At 40.0% G+C, this 16986-nt stretch overlaps 1 protein-coding gene across 3 annotated transcripts in view; it reads right to left on the bottom strand.

Moving 5' to 3' along the window:
• The window catches only part of GRIK1 (glutamate ionotropic receptor kainate type subunit 1), a 398514-nt gene that overhangs the window by 129577 nt on the left and 251951 nt on the right, over positions 1 to 16986 (bottom strand). For all 3 annotated transcript variants that reach the window (XM_053565651.1, XM_053565649.1, XM_053565650.1), the window contains exon 4: positions 10378 to 10559. In XM_053565651.1, coding sequence (XP_053421626.1) covers positions 10378 to 10559 — 182 coding nt within the window. The remainder of the gene's footprint in view (positions 1 to 10377; positions 10560 to 16986) is intronic.

Genomic DNA, 16986 nt, shown 5'->3' with positions numbered 1-16986 from the left:
TTCTGTCTCAAAATAAATAAATAAATAAATAGGTAAACTTTCAAAAGAGATAGAGGGATGAATTAAATGGTAGTCTTTGTGGTCTTATGAGATATCTGTAGCCCAGTATAGGTGTCAGGAGTCTGGGGTCTGATCCTCAATTCTTTGGATCATTTTACTTTGTCAATTTATCTGAATCTTTTAGGCTTAGAAAATAATTATTCATATCAGTGTTTCTCAGGGTTTATTAGAATCACCAAGAAACTGAGTCCTATCACTAAATATTTTGAATTATTTTGTCTGGAATGTGGTTATGCATTGATATTTATTAAAAGCTCTCCAGGTAATACTTTATGTGTGGCCAGTGCTGAGAACCACTGATTTATATTAATCAAACTTATATTTTTAAGTCACAACTATACTAAAAACAGCTACAGCGTACTGAGCACTATAGTTCTTCATACACATATGTCTGGGGAGAAAGTGTTATTATCAGTTTATAGACTTGAGAGATAAAGCAGAATTCTAGTATTTGAACACAGGTAGAATTTCAGTCCTGGGATTTTAGTAATATAGCAATTCATTCATTGATTACAGGAGGCATAGGTTTCAGGAAAAGAAAGAATTGGCACAAAGTCTTTCTGGACTTTGGGAACCCAAATAAAAGCATATGGTTGTCAGGTGAGAGCAAATTTAGAAACAGAGGAGTCGAAGCTTATCTTAAGTGGGATGCATCCACCAAGCCAGAATGCCTTGATAAGTTGCTCATCTATTTCCTGTTTAGAGAGCTAGACCCAGGGAAATGTTCCCCTTGAGATGACCTTAAGGTGCTGGAAGTGAGTGCTTCCTCACTCACTATTGCCCTTCTGTAGGAATTCAAACCTAAGATGACATCCCTTTAGACATCAGAATTGATTTGATCCAACTTTGCTTGTGATTTCTAATCCTTTTTGTGACACTTAGGAAGAACTTTAATCTCCTTGATGGATTAAAAAAGAATCATTTTTAAAAATTTGTGACAGTTTTTGTCTACAATTGTATAAGAAACATAGTAGATGTGGTTGCGTACTAGATGTTATAAGGACAGTGGCTTTCCATAGTATGTTAAGGAACATGTCTTTTTATTCTTTCAATCCCTGGGGTGAGATAGAAAGGTGGGACTTATGAATTTCAAATATGGGAGTCATAAGATCAGATAAATTACTTAGAATGAATAGTTTTCCAAACTACATGAAGGGTAGGTGGGGAAAAGGAAGGGAAGAGGACTTGTGACAGTGAGATCAATTATATTAGTATAAAAGGAGAGAGAGATGGAGAAAAGGAGGTTGATTCTGAACCATATCCAGAGAGTAGAATCCCCAACATTTGGTAACTAATAAGTGGGAGGAGTGGGGAAGAGTCAAGAAAATCTCTAAGTTTCTGTTGGAGTAATTAGATGAAATTCCTAGTCACCCAGAGAGGGGTCAGAGGAGAAAGAGGTTGGCTGGAGAAGGATGAAGAAGAGGATGCTAGGTGTTCAGTCTGGTGTGCAAATTTAATAACACCAGGTAAAGTCACGGGAGACTTGGTATGTCAGCTGAGAGGAGATTTGGAAACCATTGTGAAATAGCGTAGGTGGTGATGTAGTGACACAGAGATAGGAGCAGGAACCTGTATCACGCTAACAGTTTTGTCTGGAAACCACACTATGAGTGATATATTTTATGCATCAATACTGGGCTTAATACCTTATATTTAATCTGTTGTCACAACTTTTCTCAAAATGATGTAACAGTAGAAATGCATTCCCTTTTTTTCACAGAGGTGGAAAATAATGAATTATCAGGTCCTCTACTAAACAAAGACCTTATCCAATAATTTATTAATTAAAAGCATTAATTAAAGCATTTCCCTTTTGCTCCAGTATAGATTTTGGCATATAAAAAACACTGCCAAAGGCCGGGCACGGTGGCTCATGCCTATAATCCTAGCACTCTGGGAGGTGGAGGTGGGTGGGTTGTCTGAGCTCACAGATTTGAGACCAGCCTGAGCCAGAGCAAGACCTGGTCTCTAAAAAAAAATAGCTGGGTGTTGTGGTCAGTGCCTGTAGTCCCAGCTACTTGGGAGGCTGAGGCGAGAGAATTGCTTGAGCCCAAGAGTCTGAGGTTGCTGTGCTGTGGTGCCACAGCAATCTACCAAGGGTGACAGAGTGGGACTCTGTCTCAAGAAAAGAAAAGAAAAGAAAAGAGAAGAAAAGAAAAGAAAAGATTGTCAAAATGTGGGGCGAAGAAATGGTGAAAGTTGCATCTCATAGGAGTATCCTTAGGATAAAGAAGATATGACTCACCAGGAAAGTAGAGAGGCAGGGTCCTTTTGGTAAAATCTTGCACTTATGAAAGGTTGAAGAAGCATCTGTGGTTAATCTACAGAAGCTATTTTTAGCCTGCTTTAGTCTTCAGGCTTCTTTAGAAAATCGGACAGACACTATGAACCCTCTTCCTCAGAAAAGGCACATTCGGTGATGTGCACCTTCCCCAATTTTGAATAAAGGTAGAGTTCAGTGATTTTTAAGATGTACCCCAATATATGCACCCCCAAATTCTTTTCACAATTTTTTCTAAAGCACCCGTCCTTCCTCAGTGAGGAAAATTTGTCTTATTTCCTTCCACAGTCAGATTTTGGTATAGTTGGAATTAGGCCTGAGAGCATATCTGAGACATGTACATAGATTTTTGTTCTTCCCAATTCCGATTGAAGCAAACCTAAGTCCTCTCCTAAATCTACTTTTTAGAGGCTTTGGGGAATCCTCAAATAGGTACACTGGACAAGAGGAATATGAGCAAATAGCACACACTTTCAGTAACTTTTGGGTTATCCACAGAGGCCAATTAATTCATATACAGAAGAACTTCCATTACTGACCACCTCCCTACATTGACCACCTCCTTAAGTTGACTTAATTTTCATAGACTGAACATGCACCACAAATACGCCTCAGTACAGAAGGCCTATGTTCACCACCTCCATATGTTGTTACAGTTTCTTGGGTGGTCACTTACAGAGGTTCAACTATGTACATTTAATAACACACTGACCCCTATGCACTGCTCCTTACAAGTAAAACTATATGCTCAGGGAATCTAAATATATTTTTATATCAGCCTGAAAGAAACATAATCTGAATGAGAATGTACTGCCTGAGTAATTACATAATACACTACGAATTGTCATCCAATTAGTTCAAATTGAAATTCGCAATTATTACTTTGTCAGGATTCAACCAACGTAATGAATTTATCAGTGAACTTCCTCCAAGGCTATCAAAAAACTCCAGGAACTTTAAAAAGGAATGAACTGCTTAATTGATTCCCCATTTCTTTGAGTGCCTACTAAGTACAAAGCGATGAGCAAGCTGGTTGTATCTAGACACTAGTAAGAGGATTCTTGTGCACAAGTATGCGGAAGAGAATCTTAGCAAGATTAGAATCCAATAATCTTATTTATAGAGGGGAAGAGAAATCAAAAGATTTGCTTAAAGTGTCATATTTAGAGGGTGTGAGCAACTCAGGAGATGCCAGCATTAGACCTTGGTCTGGAATCCAGCTTTGCCATTAAGTGCATAATTTGAAGTCTCATTTTTTCTCTCTGTAACATTGAGTATTTTGAAAGGCTAAAAGGAGATCAATCACTCCAGTCAAACACATAGCATATTCCAGCTTATAGTAAGCACAAAACAAATGATAGTTATTTCATTCTTTTAGGGAAAGAGGAGAATTTGCAACTGGGTCTCCCATCTTTTAGTCCGAGGTTCTAATTACAGTTTCTTACTGTAACTTCATGCCTTTCGGCCAGAGACTCCAATTTGCATTAATTCACCAATATGACAAACACAAAGGGAAAGAGCAGAGGCCCCCGATACATGTTCTCTAGGCCTTTTAGAAAACATGGAGTTGTTCCTTTAGCCACATATATGCAAATGTACAAGAAAGGTGATATTGTAGACATTAAGGGAATGAGTACTGTTCAAAAAGGCATGCCACACAAATGTTACCATGGCAATACCAGAAAGTCTATAATGTTGCCCAGCATGCTGTTGGCATTGTTGTAAACCAACAAGTTAAGGGCAAGATTCTTGCCAAGAGGATTAATGTTCATACTGAGCATATTAACCAATCTAAGAGCCAAGATAGCTTCCTAAAACGTGTAAAGGAAAATGATCAGAAAAAGAATGAAGCCAAAGAGGGGGTTCAACTCAAGCACCAGCCTGCTCCACCCAGAGAAGCCCACTTGGTGAGATCCAATGGGAACCCATAGGGAACCCATTCCCTATGAAGTCATGAAATAATGGGCATATAACAAAGTACACAGGAGAACCAATGGAACCAATGGAACAGGAACATAAGGTGCTGGAACCTATTCCCCATGAATTCATGGCATAATAGGCATAGCGAACTTTATCACATTCAATGGGAAGGTGCCTCCCCGAGCTGCTGGAAACTTTTCCCTAGGAATCGATGGCATAATAGGTATTAAAAATAAAAGGCTACTGTTAAAAAAAAAAAAGAAAGAAAAGAAAGAAAGAAAGAAAGTAACTTCATGGCCTTGAGCAAGTTTGTAAGCCCTGGATCCCTGTACTCTAGTGGTGTTCATTTTCGGTTTCTCTTTTTGTCTTAAAGGGGCAGAGATTTGGTTTCTTTTATTGTTGCTCTCATTGTTGTATCTCTATCACCTTCAATCGGTGCTCAACAAATAAGTAGAATGAAAGAAAAAATTCTGTACTGTGTTCTTGTCCCATTCTCTTCTTGGTCATTAGACATTTGACATAATCAGTGTTTTTCATGAGGAATTGTGTAAAGCTAGAGGTGGTTGGATGGTTGAGAAGGAAACAAAACAATTGCATTCAAGAAGTTCAAGGCTTAACTAAAATGTGTTCCAGGTTTCATTACTGTGTGAATCAGTGGACATCTTTCTGTACATAACAGTTGTAGAAGAGGTTACTTTCCTTTCCTCTTAAAAGAAGTGTCAAGTCCCAGCCCTGCTAATTGCTGGCTTTGTGACTTTGGGCAAATTACAAAATCTCTTTGACCTCTGTCAGTTTTTTGTATACAGAATGATGATCTTATAAAAATGAGATTAGTGATGCATTTAATCCATTTAGCATTGCACCTGGCATACAGTAAGCATTCAGTAAAAGGTAACCCCTAAGATCTTTGGCCCATTCAATGTATTTATGATGAAAAATGATAGATTTCTAAATCTGACTTAGTGTGTGCAGGTTTGTAACACCTGAGGATACTGTGAATCTGTCTGGCTTGATGTTGTCTGCCTTGTGAGATGAAGGCTGATGGTTGCTTCTGTCCTGTGTAAACTATGTAATCACCTCTGTCTGTCTTCATTATAGCCATTGGGTACGTATGAAGAAAGCATCAACACACGAAATCATCTGATTAATCAGCATAGCCATTGCACGTCCTAGCAGGGGGAAGCCAGGCATTAAAAAATACATTTTCTTTTTAGCCTTCTTTTTATGTTAATTGAAAGGAGGAGAAAAGAGAAAAAAGCATGGGCATGCAAATGCTGACAGTAGAAAATGTAATGTAGTTCTGCAAAATATTTTGGTACTAAATGTTTTATGGAGACTAATAGCTCAATTATAGCTTTATACTCATTTGCCACAAGTGTTGTGGAGAAGAATAAAAACTCTTCTCTGACTTGTTCATGAAAAGGAGGGAGCAGATTAACTGAGCTCAGGAAACTGGCCCAGTCCCCATGTAGGTTTCCTCTGGATGGAACCTCTCAAAGTCCCCTGACTCTCCATCAGAGAACCACAGGATTCAGGCTACTATGCTGGAAATAGTCACTTGCTTGCTCAGTCATATTACAGGATGTAAAAGTGACTATGCAATTCTCCAAAGAGAGAGATTTGTTTTCAATATATGGAATCAAAGGCTCAAATGCACTATAATTTCTTAATAGCATAGGTTTTCAGGGTTGAAAGAAGCCTTTTCTTCAAAGGAAACTGAGGCACAGAGGAGCAATTTGTCCAAATGTGGTGGCAGTGTTGAGTGTATGGCATGTTGAGTGGAGCAGAAGAAAGATGATGGGAAATGATTTATTGAAAGCATGTAGTACAGTTCTTGGCTCATTCATTCATTTCATTATTCACTTACGAACATGGCACTGAGCACTAATTATATGTCAAATAAAGTAGCAGGTACTGAAGAAAGACCAAGAAGGCTTCTTTCCTCTTGGAGTTTAGAGTCTGGTAAGGGATATGGACAGCATATTAGTAAAAGCCTTAAATAACTACAGATTTCTATTGTGGTTACAGAGCAAATGGAGTAGAGTGTAGGGACATAAGGAATGAGAAAAGAGTTTCTTCTCTTTTTTTTTTTTTTTTTTTTTTTTTGTGGTTTTAGGCCGGGGCTGGGTTTGAACCCACCACCTCCGGCATATGGGACCGGCGCCCTACTCCTTGAGCCACAGGCGCCGCCCAAGTTTCTTCTCTTTTATCTCTCAAGAGATGATCATGAAGATGAAGCCGAATATAAGATGGAATTTTCTAGACTTTTGGTGATTGCAAGGACTGAGGCTATAATGTGGGAAAAGGAGGACATGCCAGATGACCAAGCAGGAGGTCCAATGGATCATTGGATACAGAGGCCAGCAAGAAGGCCAAAAAGAGAAGTGAGGTCAGGTCCTGTGGGCCATGAGGTTTTGTGTTAAGAGCATGCTCATTACATAGTAGATAAAATTAGCATCTCCGCTTCAATTTTCAATTGCAAAAGAGAAATAATGCCAGTTATACCAAGGGTTATTGCATTGATTAAAGAAGATGGTTGCTTAACACCTGGCACCGTGCCACACACCCGCTGAAAGTTTCCTATGTAGAATTTTCTTACCCTTTTCTTCATTCTTTAAATTCACCTCCTATTAGTCACTCCCTCAGCAAAATCATACTCAGTATGAATGAGGCTAGTATGTGGTGGGTAGTGAAGAGTCAGTGGGAGAATATGGAACTTGAGGGAAGTGGAAGTGAGGAGGAGCTGAGTTTTCACGCTGGAGGTAGGTCAAGGAGAGAGCAGCACCTTAGGGAAGCATCAGGACCCCAACTGGGAGGGGAACCAGGACACGTGTAACCTGCCCAGTAATGGAGGAACTCTGTGTAGAAATTCACAAAGATCGTTTGTTCCTATGAAAGCCCAGCTTTTCTGTAGCCTGATCAAGTCTTGACGTTTGAATTTCAAACTAATTTGGGATAAATAACTTTTCAGATTCTCATCATATAGTACTTGTTCCTATGAATGGAAATAATTACTTTGCTGGAGTGATTATCATGCCCGAGAATAATTATAGACATTTGTCCAATTTTTATCTTTACATAAATGTCAAATGCCTTTTTTAAAGTGCATTTGACTTCTTCTGAAAAATCATGAAGAAGCGGGAAACCATGACAAAGGTGCAGGGAAGTAGGGGGCAAGGGGCAAAAGCGCACATGAGCGGAAAGCCCAGTGGCCCTGCAGAGACCACGTTTTTGGTCACAAAGAAACTAAAAGCCCTTAATACTAATCTCATCTCAAGAAACCCGCAGCATGTGGTCATGTTTCCCGGATGTTTCTGAGAGCCTACTTCCCAACAGTCGCCCATTCTGGGTGGTGGCCCCTCGCAGGGCAGTGACCTCTGAGGCCAGGCAATCTGGAGACCACCTGGCAGCTGGCTACTCAGACAGTGACCGTCTATGGACCACTCAATCTATCGGAGCTTCAGTGTCCTAACTTCTGAAGTGAGAATGCCACAATTAACCTCAGGGGGTTGAGATTGGTGCCCTGATTATGTGGGACCATCTTCATTGGCACCTGGTAAGACCCTTAGTAAAGGAGATAAGTCTACTGTCTTCCTTTCCTTTCCTCGGGTAGAAAGACTGACTGAGTGGTGTCAGAATAAGAATCCAGAACTCCTGAATCAGCCCCCTGCCTCCCCGCCTTGGTTTCTGCAGGTTGCTGCCCAGGGCTAATGCAGCGAGTTAAGCTGATCACATAGAGTGCTTGGGTCTGATTGAAAACTTTATAAAGCCCTGAGGTCATTTCAAGCACAGCAGTTTCTGGAGGTCCAAATAATCCCCATTAAGCTAACTCTGGTTCTTGGCTATGATTTCAAAAAGAGCAATTACTCTTTCCCATGCAATATGGTGGGGATCTCATGCTGGGACCTTTCAAAAAGTGTTCTTCTCTCCCAAATCTTTTCATATCATTAGTTTAGAATAAAACTGAATGAACAATCTCATTTGTCCCTTTGTCCAAGCTTCATAGCCCATATCAGTAAAATAAGTAGGAAAAGTAAACACAGTTTAGAACATCATAAGACAGAGAACGAAAAGCATCTGTGTCAATGGCGGGCCCCCAAACGAACTAATTCCACTTCTCCTGCCCCAACAGACCTTTTTGGGGCATTCCACTCTTAGACACTTTGCTTTTGCTTTTATTTTAACTGTCCTTTGAATCCTGTACTCCCCAGGCTACTAGGAAGTAGCCTGGTAGTTGAAGGACATTTAGGTGTACGTTGATTGAAATAGATGAGAAAGCAAAGCAGCAGCCCTCTAGGCCTGCCTTTTGGGAGAGGTGTGGCCAGTTACGTTAGCCAGATGAGTACAGGAGCAAAGCCAAGTCTCACTAGCAAAGCGTGCTTGATAATGTAACAGAAACACTCAGCCTGTGGTACAACAGGCTCCTGGGAAGGGATGCTTCTTTGTACTTTGAGGACAACGCATAAAATCTGGGTGTTTTTCTCATTTCTAACGCACACTCCATTACATACTTTAATGAACTGTATTAAAATTCTTAAATGAAGCCTTAAGATAAAAGGCTCCCGACTGTATTTATTCACCTTTAAAGTTCTTTAGCTGCTGATATTCCTGAGACATGTTGGCTTCCTTTACTGAGGGATAATTTTAAAAATCAAAGAATTATTAAAGCAACTAAAGTCTGGAAGTAAGTAACAGATATTCTCCTGCCTGACCCGCGGGGCAGCATCCCCTGGTGGATGTGTGTCTCTGCCTGAGTCATTTCTCCTCCGGCCACATGAGATGATGAGAGATGTGGATGTTGGTGATGGCTCTCCACTGCAACTTTAAGTATGTTCTATAAGTCTAAATAGGTTTTTTTTAGTATAATCATCCAATGGATAATAGAGAGATCTGGTCGACTTCTGTGATTGTCTACTTTCAGTGCAATTAGAAACTTAATTCTGAGTGCAATGGCTGCAGAGAAATGCTCTGTAAGTATGAGATAGAATGCTGGAGAGTGAAGCGAGATGACAGTTTAAAAAGAGCTCTTTCGAGAATGCACAGTTCTGTATTCTGCTTACGAAATTACTGCCCATTATCAATCAAGAAGATAGCAACCCCAGACCTTTTAAATGAGGGAGTGCAATAACAGCCTGTGTTATTTTACATAAGAACATTGTCCGATGCCACAATCACCACTTAGATATAAATAGATGCCTGGTAGTCCACACAAATACATACAACCCAGTTGCTTTTTGTGACTTTCTCTCAAGTTCAATCCCCTTGACTTTTTATTAATGTTTTTGTTTTAAACATCTGGCTAGTCATTTCATATTTTTAGCACTGGCCACTACCCACTAATTGCCCATAAGTGTCTGCATCTCACATATGACACCCCGAAGTGTCTTTTAGACATTGCCACAATTTGCAGAGGGCAAAATCACTCTGAGTCGAGAACCATTAGTCTGTGCTTTATCTTTTCCTAATTGTGAATTTTCTTTCTTAAGCGTAAGACCATGTGCTCAGAAATTATTACTCTATTATTGTGGTTATTATTCTGAACCTTACTGCGTCTTTCATTTATGTAGGATTTCACAACTTATCAAGTGTTTCCACCCACATTATCTGTGGAGATTAATGCTTGGAAGCTCTTTGTCTACAAAAAATTGGAAGAGAGAAGCAGCTTTTTTTTTGTGAAAAGTTCCTGTCCCCCTTTTTGGTGCTTAGAATCCCACTTTCTTGACATATGAGGTCATGCCATGAGGAAGATGCATTTAGGCCAAGTCAGGCATGCTGTGAATGAAACCTGACCCAGTCCTTTCAAGAGGGAGAGAAAAGGGTTTAATCACCTTGAAATGATACAGGTCTCTCCTCATCTGCTGCTGACGGGATTCATGTGCCACCCAATGCACATAAAAACACGCATCTACAGCTAAACACCGGCCAATGGCTTCAATGAATCCACAAACTCCTTGAACCCTTTGGCTTTTTAAAAGGGGTCTGTAAATTGTAACCTTTAGCCTCAACTGGACTGCTGCAGTTTTGTCAAACCATACAAAGGGAAAACTAGATGGCATTTTAGAGAAAGAGAAAATAACATTCCCCCCACACTCCCGCCTTCTCCCTAGCCCGCTTACCTGCTTAAGGATTTCAGCGGCTGTTTCATGTGAACAATCAAATATCACGTAGAACTCCTTGCCCTTCTTCATCTCCTTGAGTAAAGGCTTGGCATCCTTATTCCCAGAGGGCAGCTGGCGGATTTTGATTTTAATGTTATATCTGGAGGGAGCTTTGATGAGCTCTTGCAGACGAATTAGACCTAGAAAATGACATCCAATCATAAACAGATAGTGTTCTGTCGAAAGCGTATTGTTTATTGCCATTTACAGACAAGCTCGTATCATCCCCAAAATGTATCAAGTGGCCGTCTTCTTAAAGGTTACGCTATTGACTTCTCATTTGTCATTCCTTTTTCTGTGCTGGATTATACTATTTTCCCTTTGCGGGTATATGTGGCTCGGAAGCACAATTTTCCCAAGAGCATTTTAAATTCATTTAGAATGCAATTGTCCTTTCCAGCTTTCAGCCAACACCTCCAATCTTTAACAAATCAAATCTGCAAACTATAAAAGTTTTTTCACTTTTGTAAGTGAAAAGTTGCTTGAAGTTTCCAAAAGTGACCAGTGAAATAGGTAACACTTTGCTCACTTGAAAAGCCAGTAGAATACTAGGATTTCTTGGAGGGTATCAATGTCTATGAGCCTTTCATCAAGTACTTATCAATAACTTATTGCGTGCTGGCTAATTAGTTTGGCTGCTTCATATGACTGTTCAGTTCCTGCCATATAAGCCATTGTTAATGGCTCATTATATTCTCTTGCTAATATATTTGAATGGTGAATTGGAAAATACTTGATTAAAAAATCATAAAATTTCTAAAGATTACGATAATAAAAGCAGAAAGAAAATTTCTTTAAAATTCATCATTGGTAATCGTAGCAAAGTAGTATGTGGAACTGACAAGGAAAGTTAGATGCACTCCGGGTAGGACCCCACGGAGCTGTGCCCCTCTCTATTCATAGAGATGTTTTACTAGGATAAAGCAGACAGCAATATAAAGCCTGAATCTCATTTCCCATACGGTTAACTGCTAGGACTTCCATCACAGTGGATGATTGACTTTTTAAAAAGTATGTATTTCTGGGCGGTGCCTGTAGCTCAAAGGAGTAGGGCACTGGCCCCATATGCTGGAGGTGGAGAGTTCAAACCCAGCCCAGGCCAAAAACTACAAAAAAAAAAAAAAAAAAAGTATGTATTTCTGTGCCTTTGAGATTCATCAAGTTTAAGTAATCAGTAGGGAATATTAAGCTTTATGAGTATTTGAATAGTAACTGTGGTGTGCACTGTGTACTACAGAGCATGGATTCCAGCTACCTCCAAACTTAAGGCATTTTCCTTTTGTTTTTCGTGTGCACGCGTGTGTGCATGTGTGTGAGTGTGGGTGTTTACTAGAAGCCACAGTGTTGTGGCCCAAATGAGGCAAAGTTTCTCTACCATGATAGGTAGGCTTGATTCTGACATACAGTCAATTGATGATGGTGCTGCTCTTTGTAGTTAATTGGGGGAGGGGGGTAGAATCATTTCAAGTTCTAGTGCTCATTATCCTTTTTCTATCTTTTTATACAAAAGTTGAAATAGTGGACTCATATGTGTGTTATTTGGGGTCTTCCTTAATCCTCTTAATAACGCTGTGATAAAAGCATGATTGTCATTGTTACCACAAATGAGGAAAAACCACAGTCTGAGGCAGTGAAGTAACTTACTCTGGGTTACAGAGATAGGAGGATCCTGTAATTACAACTGTTACTTGTGAATCGGACACTCAGTCTTTTCACTTCACCATCCTGCCTTATACATACAAGTCATTGGTGCCGAGGGAATCACATACAGCTGAGGAATTTTTGATGAGATGAAGGAAATATAGTGTCTGGGAACTATTCTGTTTGCTTCTTTTCTCCAGGCTGCCAGAGTCTCGCTCCTGTTTTCTCCTAACATCCTCTGCTTTGTGATCACACACATGATTGTTTGTTTTGTTTTTTTTTTTTAACTTGAGCATGACCACAAGGGGTGGCTTAATGTGGCCTTTAAATGAAATGGAAAAAAGAAATCTGAAAAGTGCATTTCATTTACTGCAATGAGCTACTTTCTTGTTCTTTGCTGAGTAGAACATCAGTCCAGGCACACACCTTGCCACTGTGAAGATTCACACACACATTTATGGGATTTAAAGTGGACATGCACTTTCTCACTTCATTCATTCATATTTGTGGGAAAACATTCTGTGCGTACTAATTAAGTGCCAAGCCCCACAAATAAGCCCTCAGGGCACAAGACACCTTTCTGCTGCCAGCTACTCTAAGTCCATGGGAGGATTGTACACATGTGACACATTAATAACTGCTTACTTTTATAGAGGTTGAGCTGGGGCTGTTGGAGGCTGGACCAAATTGCACAAGGGTACATGGCTTATAAGCAGCAAACCAGGATTTAAAGCCAAATCCACCTTCTGATAGCAAATCTAGGGATCTTTCCTCTAGGGCACCCTCCTGACTTTCAGATTTCAGGTCAACTAATTAAATGACTGACTGACTGACTAAAACTGTGTAAGTAAACAGAGAAAGAAACTTTAGACCCAAGTTGATCCCTAAATCTTTACCTGGCATACAAGACCACTAATAAACATATCTCCCTCAAAAAGGGGATCATCAACTTTCATAAAAGACAGTATATTTTAATACTAACAGAGGAAAAGGAAAACAGCTCAATGCAAAAAGAGCCATTTCTAACTGTCATAAATTTGTCATTATCAAAAACTCATGACTAAGTTCCAACTTTTCTCATTTTGCCAGTATACATGTAACTTGGCTGCAGAAACTGGGGGGATGAGCAGCTTTAAAAATGAGAGACTCAAACTGGAGGAAGAACAATAACCAAGGAACAGGGAGGTTTACATTTCTTTTCTTGTTTGCTTAAGAGAAGCTTCTCTGTCTTCATTAGCAAATGATGTAGAATTTACAATTCAAAAGGCAAGGGAGACAAAATTTGGAGAAAGCTTTCCCTTATATTTGCATTTTACAGCAATCCATCAATCATTTACACTTCATTGTAATGAACAGTTAAAAATTATTTGCTAAACAAATAATTACTTTAGAGAAAGGAAATTGATTTAGACAGAACACCTAGCTTTGCTAACCATCCTCCAGTGATCAGAAGCCGGCCCTGACCGGGTGATCCACCCTGCCCAGACTCCAGCTGCAGAAAATGGTAACAGTGCCCGCAAAGCTGCCTAAGGTCAGGTTGTTGTTGGTTTTTTTTTTTTTTTTTTTTTTTTTTTTTCTGGCCCAGTGAGGTGGAGAGACTTTAAAAATAAAACGTAGATAAGAGACAGCCAAACTGTTAGAGCTCAGGAAACAATACCGCCAAACAAAGGCCGCAGAAGTAGCCTCAGGAGCAAATTTTTTTTTCTGCTCATCTCTTGCCTCCCTGTCTCTAAGTCCCATTCTCCTCTGAGGCTCGTCCCACTCTTCCCCAAGGCAGGTCATAGAAACCAGATTCCCCTTTGCCCTAAAGCCAGACGTAAAACATTAAAAAAAAAAAAAAATTACTCTCACTTTCCCTGTGCTTTTTCTTTTTTTGTATAAACATGGGCCTAACTTTTTTTTTTTTTGTAGAGACAGAGTCTCACTGTACCGCCCTCGGGTAGAGGGCCGTGGCGTCACACGGCTCACAGCAACCTCTAACTCTTGGGCTTACGCGATTCTCCTGCCTCAGCCTCCCGAGCAGCTGGGACTACAGGCGCCCGCCACAACGCCCGGCTATTTTTTTGTTGCAGTTTGGCCGGGGCGGGGTTTGAACCCACCACCCTCGGTATATGGGGCCGGCGCCCTACTCACTGAGCCACAGATGCCGCCTAAGGGCCTACCTTGTTTGACTGCAGGTCAGAAGACCCCCCCATTCCAGAGAGTATCCTGCTCCATTCCCAGAAGAAGAAAGGCTCCTCAGAGAGGTCAGGAGGGAGGGCTTTTCAACCTTTTTTATCTCAAGGCACACTTGAACCTTAGTTAAACCTCAGTGGCCCATTTTAATTATGTTGATCCAAAAAAAGGAAAAAAAAAAAAAAAGAATATACTTACTGTGCTTTGAACTTCTTTAGAAAATAATTTAATTAATTATCTTTAAAAATTATCAAGGCACACTGATAATTGAAAATCACTGCTCTAGACAGACAAGCCTGGTTGGGTTTCCCTACTGAGTTGATTAGCATGAGATCAGACCCTTTTTGTCCGTCCAATCATATTTCTACATGGCTGTCTATACTTTCTTGAGCCTAAGCATAAAAATTGACAATTTCCCCTGTATGTTTGGGTCTTTCTTTCTGAAGACTCCCATATGTATACATTAAATAAATAGCATTCCTTTTCTCTAATTAATTTTCCCTTTTTAAGTCGATTTTTCAGCAAATTTTCAGAAGGTAAAGGAAAACTTTTCTCTTGGCTCCTACAAAATCCAATTGAGGGGCAGACAGTGCAGTTTCCTGCATGGGATCATCATATAATAGCGTGGTTATGACAAGGAAGGTCCTTGTTCTTAGACAATTCATATTAATGTATTTATGGGTGAAAAGATGTTTGCAACTTACTTTCAGATGGGTCAGCTGTACTTCTGCTTTGTACTATTTTTATCGCTGTTGTAGTTGTTTTTCTATTGAGAGAATGACAGAAGACTAAAGCCGATGTGACCAAATGGTAACAACTAAGGAGTCCAGACGAAGGGCGTACAAGAGTTTACTGTGCATGCCTGGCAACTTTTCTCTAAGCTCAAACCTTTCCAAATAAAAAACCCCAAAACCTGCAGATGTAAACTAAGAGCTTCCTTTCCTCCCCAACCCCAAGAAGGCAATTGGAAATGTGCCTTTGGTTCGAAAAATGTTTTAGAGAAAAGAAGCCTGTTTATTTCATATGAATTTGAACTGGCCTCTACACATTGAGACAACTTTCAAAAATGTCCAAACAGCCCATTCTAAACATTTGCTTTGGCTGCCTTTCCACTAATTGGGCTCAGCTATGGCACAGAAAAATGCTAATTTATATGCACATCCCGTGACTTGTGCAATAGGTAAAGCATATGGTACAGAGAGGGGAAAAAAAGAAAACCCTGTTATTTTTAGCGAGCGTATAAAATTTTCCTATGCCTTCTCTTTAAATAATAATAAACTTTGGTATTTAGATTGCCCCTGTTTATGAAGTCTGCTACATGTCTTATAAATAGCTCACTAAACCTTAGACTATCCCCTGAAGTGAAGAGGTGTCAATGCTATTTTACAGGGAGGAAAGTGAGGCACAGAGAGGTTAATTGTTTGGATCAGCCCTGAAAATGGGTCACAAGTGCCAGGAATTGGAAGAAACCTTAAGGTCAAGCCCCTACTTGATGCAGGAATCTCTTCTATCCAGCCGCTGCTGAACACCTCCCAGCGGGAGAAATTCTTTACCTTACATCGCAGTCCAATCCATTTCTGGACAGCTTTAGTTGTATTTAATGAGTCTCAGCTCAAAAGAAAAGTACCTATGTTTTCTTAATCCAATTCCCCATTTGTTAAACCACAGCAGTGGTTTCGATGGCATAAAAATGGATATAATAAGCCACTGGGATGCAAAGATCAGGTGGCACACTTTAAATGTTAATTTCTTCTTCATAAGAAATTAGAAACATACAAAATGGCATTTCCTAACGTGTTGGTATATGAATATACCCAAATCTAATAGGATTCTTACGGGGATCTGTGCATAAAATGTGCATCCCCCAGAGGAGAGGAAAAATCAGAACTGAGAAATGGAAGTGGGTGAGTACATTACCTGGGAAAATGCAGTACTTTTAAGTCAGACCTTCACACATTTAAGTTTTTCAAAAGTGCAACAAAAATGGCTAGTTGGAGTCTTTGCAAAAGAAAAATTATGTTTCTTGATGGCGAAGGACCTCAAAGAACAATCTAGTCAAAAAATTGAAATTAACTGTGTTGCAGTCAGCTCCACCAGGACATCTGGTCCTAAATTCTGGTTATTATCAATGTTAGTAAAAGCCTAAAAATCACCGGAAGAGTGGTGGAATTAGAATGTTCCTAACACAAAGAAATGTTAAAACTCTGAGATGGGGCGGGGCATGGTGGCCGAGGTGGGTGGACCCCCTGAGCTCACAGGTTGCAGACCAGCCTGAGCAAGTGTGAGACCCCATTGCTATAAATAGCCGGGTGTTGTGACGGGCACCTGTAGTCCCAGCTACTCGGGAGGCACTATGAGGTCATGGATACCCCAATGATCCTGATTTGATTAATTCACATTATATGCCTGTGTCAAAATATCACCTGTACCCTAGGAAGATATACAACTAGTATGTACACATAATAATTAAAAATTAAAAAATTGAAGAAAATAATGCATCTGGCATGCCATATCTAAAGATTGGCTTCCTAAGCAGAATTCTGAAAATATGAATAAATTCTGGTCAGGGTACAAGAGTTGGAAGAATTTGAAAAATAGAAAAGAGTGAGAGGAGAGGGGAAAAGGGAACTATAATTTGGTTGGTGCTAAGTGCCAAGGACTCGTCATCCCTCTGCTACTTCAGCAGAAGCTCTGGAAGGCAAGAGCAGAAGCATTGCAGCCAGCACAGGGGTCGAAATAACACGCTGGGTA

This window comes from Nycticebus coucang, chromosome 16 (genome assembly GCF_027406575.1).
Source record: "Nycticebus coucang isolate mNycCou1 chromosome 16, mNycCou1.pri, whole genome shotgun sequence".
Taxonomy (NCBI): domain Eukaryota; kingdom Metazoa; phylum Chordata; class Mammalia; order Primates; family Lorisidae; genus Nycticebus; species Nycticebus coucang.
The sequence above is the reverse complement of the archived record's forward strand: the minus strand, read 5'-3'. Positions and strand labels throughout refer to the sequence as shown.